Source organism: Sciurus carolinensis, chromosome 2 (genome assembly GCF_902686445.1).
Source record: "Sciurus carolinensis chromosome 2, mSciCar1.2, whole genome shotgun sequence".
Lineage (NCBI taxonomy): Eukaryota > Metazoa > Chordata > Mammalia > Rodentia > Sciuridae > Sciurus > Sciurus carolinensis.
Window position 1 is genome coordinate 47,871,761 of NC_062214.1, and position 13,766 is coordinate 47,885,526.

Sequence of the window (13,766 nt, forward strand, 5' to 3'; positions counted from 1 at the left end):
ATTTTGTGTGAAACATCAGCCCAAACTTCACAGGGCTCTTACAGAGTTTTAAAAAAGTGGGCCAGGCAGTGGGGAAGACTTCACGATTTTGCTGTTGGTGATTCTCCAAATTTAAGTTCTACCTTAGTTTTAACCTGTTAAACTAACCTACAAAACTAACCTGTCATACTTTTCATACAAGGACCAACATTTTTCAGTAGTATTCATACTTGGGCAGTACCAGTATTCAGCTGGGAAGTGTACTCATGCAAAAGACTTTTATTCACATGCAACTGAACAGGAGCCGATGGGACTGAGAAGGCCACAAGTAGGTCACAGCCATCCAGGATGTCCCCCAAACAGCCTCAGAAATCATTCACTCTGACCATCTGTATAGACCTCTTATGAAGGTTGACAAGACTTCTGTCAGAAAACCATTTGAAAGAGCAGACCTTTAAACTTCAACTTCTCAGAATTCCTAGATTGGAATGGTCTGTTCTACCATTCACTAAAATTCACTGATTAAAAAAAATGTATGTAAATATATACATATACATTTTATATATGTATACATATATATGTGTGTGTGTGGTACTGGGTATTGAAGCTGGGAGTATTCTATCATTAAACTACATTCCTATTACTTTTTATTTTTTAGAGACAGGGTCTGGTCAAATTGCTGAGGGTGGCCTGACTGTGAAGTCCTTCTGTAGCAGCTTTCCAAGTCATTGAGATTACAGGCATGTGCTGCTGTGCTCCGCTTTGAATTACTTTAACTTGTGAATATGCTCTAGCACCCAAAGTCAATGATCTATGGCAGGATGATAGGATGAGTTGGCCTATACTACCCACACACAGGTCCTCCTCCTCCCCAGAATTTCAGGCCCTAGGAGGTCACTGAGCATGACCCTTTCCCAGAGGCATCTGCTGTCCCTGTAGAGATACCTGTAAGATTCAACTAAATGCCCACACTGCCCAAATCACCTTACTTTCTTGGGGAGGCAGGGGCAATCAGGTTCAAGGGTTCCTTACCTTGCCCAACTTAACAGTTTTCCAGCAATGACTCCTCCCTCAATTTTGTAAGTAACTATAGAGTCCAAAGGATTCAAGGAAGGGACAAGAAGGGGAAGTCAGCAGTTATCAAGCTCATTTAGTGTCTGCATCAACAGAGGGCACCATGGCTTCCTTCCAAAAAGCTCACCTCAGTGGCCTGAGGTGCCATCAAATGACTAAGGTTCAAAGAGCCTAGAAAATATTAATGCCACTGCATTAGATAATGACAGGGACAATTTGAAGGAAAGGAAGCTAGCTACTTTTGATCTGTGTCAATTTTGCGAAGAAAGACTAGTCAAAATACTACTCATAATTTCCACTTTATTTACTGTACAGGTTCACATAAAACACATTCTTTCTGCAAGGGTAGGTTTAACGTTACATGGTTAGTTTTCATAATGTAATCCCCTGCCTGAGATCAACTCAAGACTTTACAGGGCAGGAAGCCTTCTACTGGTCACACCTCAGCGGGCAGGTCACGGGGGCATGCTGTGCTGCCAGATCCTCCAAAGAAAGTCACAGCAGTTTGTATTTGGACATTTTAAATGCACAATACTGGAAGGAACAATAAATGCACAAGGGTTGGTGCACAGACTTTGGTTATAGTGACACCATCACACATGGTCACAATTGTGCAAAAATACTGTTTTCAGATCATTAAATAAAAAAGGAATCCACACAAGCTTATATAAAAATGTTGCCACAAAAAGCAAAGCTTTCCTGTAAGAAATTTTAACTGACTTTAACTGTGAACTAATCTCAGATTTGCTGAAGTACAAGAACTGTTACATAAACGATCATTCTGTTTTGTTCATAAGTAACTAGACATCTGGAAAGCCTAACTCCTAGGCATCTTGAGACATGGCACTGTACTGTACTCATGGGACATTTGAAGAAAGTGAGTTTGCACACTATCGTCTGGGCTCTTTCTGATTTTTTTGTTTTCTGGCAGGTCTGTTATTAACATTATAATTACTTTTATTTGTTGAATGTAAAATATTAAAAACAAAAATTATTTCTTAACCCAGACACTGATCCCAGCATTTACTTTAATACAAACAAGAGACTCTGATCAGCATTGCAAAATGGTACGAACACTATTGTTTAAAAAACATGCCTCTTCTTCAGACAGGAGTCAGGGGACTGTGCTGAAAGGTAAAGAGTTGCCCTGAAAGGCATCACTTGGTTTTTACTTTAAATGATCAGACCAGTTCTCTTTTAACAAGTGGACACACACTTCTTGAATAATGCTGACACAAGCACAGTGGCTGTGTTAAAATCCTTCCTCCTGGAATTGACTCAGACCCAGAGGACTTGTGCTACAGAACTACTTCCAAAACATCGTTTTCAACAAATGTGTATGTGACGGGTTAAAGAACATATCAGGTACAGCAACAAGAACCCACTGTTCTCTCATCACTTTTTTTCATATGTGATTCTAACAGGGAGTCAAGAAGCACCAAAAGGGCTCACTTCAAACTTATCCTTTCAGAGACAGCCAGTTTTCATTTAAGAACCCCCTAGAACTTTTAAGGAAAGAGGGAATATTGGCTTTCAGGGTCTTCCTTGGTTTCCTTTACCTCCACCAGTGCACTGACATCACTGAGCTTTCTGCTCCCCCAGGACCTCATGCATATAACCACCATGAGTGGATCAGTAAGTCTTTGAAGTTGCTTTGGTGGGCCCTTTTCAACTTGACCTCCTGCTACTTCCTCTTTTAGCCTAGACTGACATAAGCTACTCATCTATTCTCAAACTATCCTCACTCAGCCCTAATACTCAGTGGTATTAGCCACTCACTTCTACTTAATCACATTTTAGTAGTCCCAGTCCAGGGCCATCCAAAAATGAGAACACCATTCCAATACAACTTAGTATCTTGACAAAACATAGTAAGTTTCATTATAACTGTCACTAATGACAATTCAGAAAGTACTGTGAGTTTTGTCTGGCAACATATGCACCTCAAACAAATCATTTCAGCATAAAATATACCCAGAAGATTCAGGAAACAAGATCATGTCTATATTATCTTCATATAAAGTAATAGCGGATCAAGTTCTTAATTCAAGAGAACTTACATACATATGTTATGTAAGCCAAGCAAACAGGCCAGAGGTACATCAATGAAAAACCAAGACTCCTCAGACAGGGTTCTTGCCCAACCAGGTATAAACTTCTGTGCCATGTTGACCCCATCTAACTTACATGTTGAACAGGTGAATAAGGTAATCACAAACATTCCCATGCTCCAAATGGGATCACTCAGCTAGGCTTGACCAAGATCTGCACAGCCATGGCACCCACAGCAGCTCAATGGGAGCTCAACAGGTCAATGTGGGTAAGTGTGTACATATGAAAATGAAGAACTGGATGTGATGATTAAAACACTTTCAAAAGTGTTTTAAAATACCCCAACAAAAAATGAAATCTTTATCCAGGGTAAGGAAAAATTCTATCTTTCATAGATCTTACACATTTGACTGTGTGTGTTCAAGTACAAATCAATCAAATTCACCTGGACATTCATCCATACACAAAAAAGTATTGACAGAAGACTTCTTTGTTTCACAATGCAAGTGATGCCAACAAGATTCCAGCTGCTCTAAAATTTCTGCCATGCACATGTGAGCATACAGAATACAAATAGCAAAGAAACTTGTCACTAGCACCGTCAAAATAATCACTGAACAAAAATAAACGATTTCTAATGAAATTAAAAACTCATTCCTAGTAACTACCTGAAACTAAACACACACATTTAAATACATCCAGATGCCCAATGTATAGAGAATTTGCAAAGCATCTCTTAGAACAATTGGATTGAGGACTATAGTCCAAGAAAAAGGACATAAAAACACGTGGCAACATCAAACATGGGTTCTGTAAATATCAAAAGAAGAGGAATAAGATTCTGAAGTTCTTTTTAAAAAACTCTGGGGATACTGACAAGCATGAAATATACTTTGGTTGTCATAACCATATGAACGCGAGCCTCCAGTTTGACCATTTCACAGTAACACAGAAGTGGTGAGCTTGAACAATACACAGACTGGCTCATATGCAACAAAATTAAGCCATTAAATGGGCATCCCATATAGATCACCTGGCCCTAAGACAAAACTAAAGGAGTTAGCTGCATGCCACAAAGACATAAAACACTTCATTTTAGGTCCCCGTCTCCTTCCCCGTCCCCTTGGATGGACTTTTTGATACGAAGCAACATGGTGGTCAGCCACTGATCCAAGCGCGATATTGAGTCAAACTCCTTCACCTATTTTAAAGAAAGAGCAACAGGGATTATTCCATGGAAATATATTAAAAACACAAAAAAATGAAATAAATCCCACTTGAATGTAGTATATAATGCTTTTTAAAAAGTGTTTTGAACAAGTACTGCTCAAATATTTTATACCACTAACCAATGTTCTTCATTAGAAAGAATTCATTCTAGTTTATAACTCTCCTCATTAAAACAATTTTATTTTTTCATTATTTTGAGTCTATTTTGATGGCACTAGTGACAAGTTCCTGTCCTTTTATATTGCTCTGTATGTAAATACACACAGCATAAATTATAACTGGAGGAATACATTCAATGTGATGGAAGAAACTGGATATAGCATAACAATTAGAAAAAATAAGGAAAACTAATGTTCATTGAATAACATATCTGTAGAGTTAGGAGATGTGGAAGCAGAATTCCTTTAATATATTACCAAAGAATAAAATAGAAACAGGATGAGATTATTTTGGGAGGAAAACTTAAATATTTTATATAAAACATAATATATATTTAACTTTATATTAATTTAATTAATAATTAATTTTGTATTTTCAACTGTATACTTTAAATTTACTTTATACTTACTTATAGATCAGATTGTTTTAAAAAATAAACATTAAAACAGCCATCTATAATAGTATGTGACATTTGTTCCTGAAGCAGCCTTGGAGCTAAATAAGTTGTGAGTATAAGTCAAAAAGGGCTAAGTACTATTAGAAGTTCTGCATGGTGCTTGGTTAAAAGACTGTACTGTCTGACTTGTGAGATATATAACACATGACTTTTGGAAAACACAAATGGAGGTATTGAAGTAGAATCATGTTCAAATAAAAGTTCAGAACTTACACAATGAAAAGGAAAAGTTTCTTTAACATAAACCTTCAAAAATATACCATATTCCAAAGGTATAACTTACTGCTTCAGTATAAGCTTCACTGTTCTGTTCTTCATGAGCTTCTAGAAGTTTCTAGAAGTATTAAAAAAATAAAGAAATTAGGTTGGTTAAGACCAAATGTCCCAGTTGTAAATGGATACTTCAACCCCGAAATAGCCTTGTTATTATACTGATGTTGCCAAGTAGCTCACAAAGTTGAAGAAATTTAAGTATAAGAATTATCCAAATTAGGGGTCTAGCTTTGGTATTAAAATTTCCACATTGCCTGTTTCAGAACATAATGCTTATGTCCTTGAACCTCATGACATCTAAACACCTATTATAAAAAAGCAGGAGAGTACCAGGTCCCCTTTGCAGATTTATCAACTGAATTTCATTTTAAAGCTAGTCCCACTTAGGTGTTGTCCCCTGAAAGCAAAGGGTTTTTTTTTCTTTAAAGTTCTATTACTTACTTTCAGTAATTTACATTCTCTTGAATCAGTAAATGCTGGAAACATTTCCTCATATTTCTCAAGGGCAAGCTGAGGAAGGAAAACCACTCATCAATGTCAGACTTACTAAAATAGGAAACAAATTTTCAATTTTCTATGAACTTTGATTTATCTATAATGCATTTAAATGTTTAATAAGTATGCCATTAGACTCAACAGAACACAGAAACCTATTTATTTTGAATTTTCAATTTCAACTGAGAATAAATTTCTGATTTTTTTTTTTTTTTTTTTTTAATTAGGCTGCTGTGAAGACATTATGGTCAAAAAATAATTCTCAAAAGGCCAGTCAGGTGTGTGTGTTCATCCACTCAGTGGAGATGTTCTTTGTTAACACTGTACATACACCAAAATAAAACTGTTTAGATTACTGCTTGAGGTTGAAGGATTCTAGAATATTTCTCTCTCAGTGTCTTTAATTCTGCAACTCTATACAGTGAAAACACTGAGGCTGCCTAAGTCCTTGCCTTTATCTCGCAGTTTTCACTTTGCTTTTCTACTTTTTCTCAACTGCATTTCAACTCCAACTTATTTTTTGAAGAATATTCTACTTTTATTGTCTCCCTTTTAGTTCCCTAATTCTTTTAAAAAGCAAAACTACTGAAGGAAAACTTATTGTACAGTTTTGATAGCTGTTAAGAGATTAAAATTGGAACACATACCACAAAATTATTATTACTATTATTATTATTTGGAATAGGGGATTCAACTCAGGGATACATAACCACTAAGCCACATTCCCCAGCCCTTTTTTATATTTTATTTAGAGACAGGGTCTCACTGAGTTGCTTGGAGCCTTGCTAAGTTGCTGATGCTAGCTTTGAACTTGTGATCTTCCTACCTCACCATCCTGAGTCACTGGGATTACAGGTAGGTGCTACCATCCCTAGCCCAAAATTATTATTTTTAATTCACTCAGTTTAATCTTGCTACTATTAACACCCACAATAAGTGACATCAAGAACAACAGAGGACCTGTTCTCAAGGGTAAAACATATCAGAAAATGAGTGTAGGAAGACTCCTTACCTTGGCATTCAACTCATCTACTATAAAGTGACAGAGGGCTGCTTTAAAGAAGTAATCTTTTGCACTGTACTTCAATAGAGGATTATCCATAGTGTTCGCCCCAACCTAGGTACAGAAAGCAAAGTTAGATTTAAAAGGTCTATCTCACCTTCTTATACTAGACAAATTAATTCTATTCATCCATCCATTGCTTTTTAGAAAATATTTGTGCATCTTATGTTAGTTTAGCCATGGAATACATTCTTTTAACCCAATATCAAACAGTAGAAAATTTTATTAGACAATAAATTGTAATAAATACTTGAAGCGCCACCTTGAAAAAAAAAAAAGACTCAGAAGACTTCTGCATCTAGGAAGATGAAGATATATTTTCCCTTATTCTTCCCACTAAGCACAACTGAAAGCTCTGGTCATTTTATATAAAACAAACATCTGTGAAAGGTAAACAGAAGACGGCAAACTAGTGAGGGGCCCTGAGACTCAAGGGAAACACAGGGGTGGGTCTTCTGGGTTTTTTCTTTCCTATATTTCTAATATCGAATTGAGACCCAGCAACCCAGAAATGCCTGTAGGTGCCGACCGCCCCCCACCCAAATAAAAACACACCTGCTCTCTCTAGCCAAAGGACTGGGAAAGGTACAAGAGACAATGTTCAGATAGTAAGTACTCTTTTACAGACAAACACCACAGAAATGCTGTGGCCCCATTCCCACTTATATCACCAAAGGCTGAAGAGGGAGCCTAAATGTCCATTCCAGTATGACCATAAGGAACAGCCCCTAACCCTGCCAGGGTGGCTTGTGAGGCCAGAGAACAGAGACTTTATTCCTGCCTTCAACCCCACCACAGAGGTCAAGGAAACCACAGGGAGAGATTGGACTCCACTTGTACCCTGCAGGACTAGGGTGACCTCCATCTCCCTGTTGGTGAGGAGGGGTCAGAAGAGGCCTAGTGAAGGATGAAGACTCTCACCATCATCAATTAAACAAGCACAACCCTAGTATGGTGCTAATATAGATCAAGTAGCGAACAGGGATGCTGAGGAATGAGGGTCTCCTTTATATATTAATGGAGGCCTAACTGGGGTGGGGGGGGCTGAGATTTTATCTCCATCAATATTGCCCCCAACCCTCTGCAGGCAGCGAAGTGTCAGAGAAGCCCAGCTTAAAGAGAAAGTTTAAATAAGATCAAGTGTCCTGACATGATATGAAAATGCTCATTTTCAACTGAAAATCACTCGTAATACCAAAAACACAAGATCTGAAGCTGAATGCAAAAAGAAAATAGAAAACTCCCAGATGACAGAAATGTTAGAATTATCAAACAAAGGTTTTTAAAAAGTGCTTACAAAAATGCTTCAACAAGCAATTACAAAAACTAAAAAAATTTAAAAAGCAATGACAAGAAAAAATAGCCACAAGGAAAAAAAAAAAAAAAGATGATACAAAGAAAAAACATAGAAATTTTAGAACTGATAAACTCATATATAAAAACTGGGTGGGTTCAACAGCAGGTTGAATGGAGAGGAAAAGAATCAGTGAACAGGAAGACAGAATAGAAATTACTCAACAACAGAGACCAAACAACAGAGAGAAGACAGATTGGAGGCGGAGTGGCAGGGAAAGAGCAGACTATCATGGACCTATGGGACTAAAACAAGGTTGTGTTATCTGAGTCTTGGAAGGGGAGCAAAAAGAGAAAAGGGCTAAAAAATATCTGAAGAAATAATCACCGAAAACTTCTCAAATGTGGCAAGAAATGTAAATCTACAGATTCGGGTTTAGTGAAACCCAAACAGGATAAAACCAAAGAGATCCTTCCCATATAACATTATAATGAAACTTCTAAAACCTGAAGACAAAGGAAAAAATCTGAAAACAGCTGAGAAAAATGCCTACCTAAAACAGGCAAAGCCATCTGAGTGATAGCAGGCTTCTGGTCAGAAACTAAGAAGGCTACAAATTGCACATTTTCCAAACTAAAAAAGAACTATCAACCCAGAATTGTACACTTAGAAAAAATACATTTAAAAATTGAAGGAAGAAAATCAAGATACTCCGAGGAGAAGAAAAATCAAGATAATTTGTTGCTAGCTGATGTACCCTGAAACAAAGCTAAAGGGCTGTTTTCGAAATACAAAGGAAACAATGAAAGAAGAAATCTTGGAACAAGGGGAAGGAAGAAAAAAAACAAGAAACAAAAATGTAAGTAAATATAACAGGTTTTCCTTCTTGAGTTTTCTAAATTATAGTTGAAGCAAAAATTCGTATACTGAAAGATGTGGTTCTAAATGTATGCACAGGAAATACTTAAGCCATATACTGAAGGGGGAGAGCAGATGAACATAAGATTTTTGTATTTCACTGAAATTGTTAAAATTAATCTGTGATAATTTATGTAACTATAACATAATACAGCAACCACTAAAAAAGCTTTTGCAAGAAATATATTAAAAAACACTATAGAAAAGTCAAGTAACCCACAAGAAGGCAGGAAAAAAGAGAACAGAATGAACAAACAAAAACCCCTAGCACAAATAGAAAGCAAAACATGAAAAGGCAGAATTAAGCCCTGATAAAACAAATTACATTAAGTGTGCATAAACTAGATATAAAAACTTAGAGAAATTACAGATTTTAAAAAGTGACCCAACTATAAGAAACTCAAGAAATTTACTTTGATTATAATGACATGGGTTGAAAAAAGGGTGGAAAAAGATACATAAGCATAATTCAAAGAAAACAGATGAGGCTAGAAGTTGGATAAAATACATTTTACAAAAAAGAAAATTACCAAAGACAGACATCATAAAACAATAAAAGGGTCAATTTACAAAGAACAACAATCCACAGCTGCAAAATAGGTGAAACAAAGAATGACAGAATGAGAGAGAAATTCACAATGATTCACACCCAACTCTCAATAATGGGTAAAACTGATACAGTGAGGAACCCCTGTGAAAACCAAACCCTTAGGATTAAGTTGTTAAAACCTCTCAGGAAATGAGAGAATCAAACTAGCTCTCAGCCTTATATGGTTAACAGACACACTAGTAACTCAGAAATTAAATGAAGTGAAACAGTCTCCAAGGCTATGAATTAAGATAATTTACCTGGAGAATAGAGGCTAAAAAGTCAGCTTAGCTATTTAGACTTTAACATCAAACCCAGGGAAAAAGAAAAACATTCAGTCCTGTCTGCAAATAATATAGAGGACTCTCCCAGGTGATAAGGGGCAAACGCACATGTAGACTAGTCACTTAAGTAACCCACAGTTCCTTTACCTTATAGTAAGCATAGTTTCTTGTGTGGAGACTTAAGGTAGTAAAGCACGCAACACATGAAGAATCATGATGAAGAGTGCAGGCACAACTAAAATCCCTCCTCTAAATGTGATGACATCAAGAGACCAAGTTCCTGCCAACCCTATAGATGCCATAAAAGCTGCACACCTTTGTCATTTGCTTGAGCCACCCTAATAATCTGGTCAGTGTGGTTTCCCTTTTGGTCACAGCAGAAGCCTCCAAAAAGGAGGCTTGTTCTTGTTACACTGCCTTTGCCTGATTCTTCTGATAGAGAACACAAGAACCCATCAGGTCAGGGACAGAACAGGACAGAAAGTCTGCATGTATCCAGGGTTCAATGATGCCAACAGTCAACAGGATCTGACCAACAGCGAGAATAGACTGCCCCCAGTAATAGCATACCACAAACACATTGCCAAAACAGACCACACTCTGGGCCCAGAAACAATCCTCAATACATAAAAACAGAAATCACACAAAATGTTTTCTCCAGCCACATGGAATCAAACTACAAATCAACAAGAGAAAAGACTTCAAGAAGATCTCCAAACATTTGGAAATTAAATAAAACACTTTTTAGGTGATCCATGAGTCAATGAAAGGAAATCAACCAAAAAAAAAAAAAGAAAGAAAGAAAAGAAATGAGTTAGAGTCAAAAGACAATAATGAATCAATCATGAGACACATTCAAAGCAGTGCTGAAAAGGTAACTGAAATCACTAAAATGCATACAACAAAGAGGAGAAACTATGCTTCCACCTGAAATGCTCAGGAAAAAAAAAAAAACAAGTAAAAAGAGCAAGATAAAACCAAAGAAAACATTAGAAAATAATGAAGACAGAAATCAATACACGAGAACAAAACAACAGAAAAATCCCTGAATCTACCAAATATTTAAATAATAAATATCAATCTTTTATAAACTCAAAAAAAAAAAAAAAACCAGTAAACACTAACTTACTCTGACATTAGAATTCCCTTGATTCCAAAACCAAAGACATCACAAATAAAGAAAAACTAAAGATCAATATCCCTTATGAATATCCTCACAAAATCCTCAACAAAATATTAAGAAACCAATTCTGGCGAATTAGAAAAATTATTACATGCCATGGTTATACAGTAAAGAACTAATGTTGCCCAAAGAGAGGACTGTCCTTTGCCTGTGGCTCCTGTGAGCTCTTGGAATTACCTCTAAGCTCTTGGAATGTCTTGCCTAAAAACAGTGTCACTGTTTACTTGGGAGATTGAGGTAATATGGTTCAGACCAACCTATGAAAGGGTGGATAATAAGGTCAGTCATCAGTGTGATCAACCACATTTATGTGACAGAGTCTTGGTAAGAACTCAGGACACCAGGTACAGGTAAACTTCCTTGGTTTAGTAACTTATACATATTTTCACACATCACTGTTGGAAGAAGTAAGGGTTGTCTATACAACTCCACTGGGAGAAGGCAACTGGAACTTCTTATACATGGAGCTCTCTGGGACCACCCCATAAGATTCTCCTTTGGCTGATTTTAACCTGTATTCTTCTGCTGTGATAAACCATAACTGTGATAATAACAAATTATTATTTAGAAAATTCTGGGGCCCTCTAGCAAATTACTGAATTTGAGGGTATTCTTGGGGACACTGAAACTTTGCTAAGGAGGATTTGTCCTAGGAATATAAGTTTGGGTCAACAGACAAAACTTACTATAACATACCTGATTAATAAGGTATTAATAAGGTTACTATAACATACCTTATTAATGAAATGAAGGACAAAAGCTGTATGCTTGTCTCAACAGATGCATAAAAGCATTTAAAAAATACAATACCTTCTGATGAAGGGTGAAAAAAGCTGAACAAACTAGGAACACGAGGGAACTTCCTCAAATTGACAAAAAGCAATTTTTAAAAACCCACAGCTAACATCATATCTAATGCTGAAAGACTGAAAACTTTTCCTCTAAGATGAGGAATAAGACAAGAATGTCTGCACTAGTCACTTCTATTAAATATTGCATTGGAGATTGCAGCCAAGACAGTTGAAAATGAAATAAAAGGCATTCAGACCAGGGAGAAAAAGTAAAACATCCACAGATGACATGATCTTATATGTAGAAAATCTTAAGAGATCCACAGAAACATCTATTGGTGCTAACTGACAAGTTCAGCAAGGTTGCAGGAACCAAAACTGATAAGCAAAAATCAATTATGTTAGGAAATTAAGAATGTTATTCCTTTGCAACAGCATCAAAAAAAAAAAAAAAAAAAAAAAAAACCCTTAGGAATATATTTAACTAAAGAAGTGCAAAACTTATACACTGAAAACTACAAAACATTTTTGAGTGAATTTTAATTTAAATTTAAATTGTATCTTTAAATCTAAATAAATGGAAAGACATTCTGTATTGGATACACACTTAAGATTTAAGAGTTAAAATGACAATACTCTGTGAGGGTTGATTTTACATATTAACTTGAGTACACCATTGGGTACCCAGATATTGATTAAACTTTATTCTGATATATCAGTGAAGGTTTTAAATAGGATTAACATTTGAATCAGTACAATGAGTAAGAGATTATCTAATCTACTGAAGGTCTGAATGGAAGAAAAGCTAATAAGTAAAGGATAATTCATTTTCAGTGCCTGACTGTCCTAGAGCAGAGACACCAGTATTATGCATTTGGAATCAGATTTGGACTGGAACTTCTATCTGCTTTCCTGGGCCTTCAGCCTGCTGACTACATCTCAGACTTATTAACTTCCATCACCACGTGAATCAATCCCTTAAAATCATCTCTTCTCTCTCTCCCTTCTTTTTCTTCCATGCATATGCATGTGTACACTACCCATAACAATCTTGAGAAAGAAGAAAAAAATTATAGGACTAACAGTTCCTGATTTCAAAACTTCCTGTAAAGATACAGTTATCGAAATGAGCTGATATTTGCATAAAGATAAACAGAACAATGAAATAAACAGAGCCCAGAAATAAACTCTCATAGACTGGTCAAATAATAAAGATGAGGGTTGTATTCAATGGCAAAAAGTTTATTCAACAAATGGTGCTGGTAAGCTAGAATTCTACAAACAAAGGAATGAAGTGGGACACTTACCTAATATGCATATAAGTAAACTCAGAATGGATCAAAACCTAAACCAAAAGTGCTGAAACTATAAAACTCTTAGAACAAACCATAGGACAAAGCTTCATACCATTTGATTTGACAATGATCTCTTGGATATGATACCAAAATCACAGAGAGCAAAAGAAAAAAACAGACATATTAGACTTTAAGAATACTAAAAATGTGCACCACTAATTGAGTAAAAATGAAACCCACAGAATGGGAGAAAACATTTGCAAATCAGGTATCTGATAAAGTGTTAATATCCAGAATATATAAAGAACTCCTAAAACTCACCACCATAACAATCCAATTAGAAAATGGGAAAGGACCTATCCAAAGAGTGAAAATCAACCTATGTAATGAGAAAATATTTGTGAATTATGTATCTAATAGGAGTTAATATCTAGAATATACGGAACTCAAAAAGACAACCCAATTAAAAGTGGCAAAGGACTAGACTAGGTATTTCTACAGATATAACAATGTCCAATAAGCATGCAGAGAAGTTCAACATTGTTAATCATTAGGGAAATGCAAATCAGAACCATAAGCAGACAACACAGTTACACTCATTAAGGGAAGCTATTAAAAAAACAAGCATTA

General features: G+C 36.0%; 1 protein-coding gene across 2 annotated transcripts in view; it reads right to left on the reverse strand.

Moving 5' to 3' along the window:
• Window positions 1-1,333: 1,333 nt before the first annotated feature.
• The window catches only part of Napb (NSF attachment protein beta), a 44,850-nt gene continuing 32,417 nt past the window's right edge, over window positions 1,334-13,766 (reverse strand). For both annotated transcript variants that reach the window (XM_047538929.1, XM_047538930.1), the window contains 4 exons: window positions 6,732-6,836; window positions 5,666-5,734; window positions 5,235-5,285; window positions 1,334-4,306 (listed from right to left, as the gene is read on the reverse strand). In XM_047538929.1, the coding sequence (XP_047394885.1) occupies window positions 4,196-4,306; window positions 5,235-5,285; window positions 5,666-5,734; window positions 6,732-6,836 (336 nt within the window). In that variant the 3' untranslated portion in view covers window positions 1,334-4,195. The remainder of the gene's footprint in view (window positions 4,307-5,234; window positions 5,286-5,665; window positions 5,735-6,731; window positions 6,837-13,766) is intronic.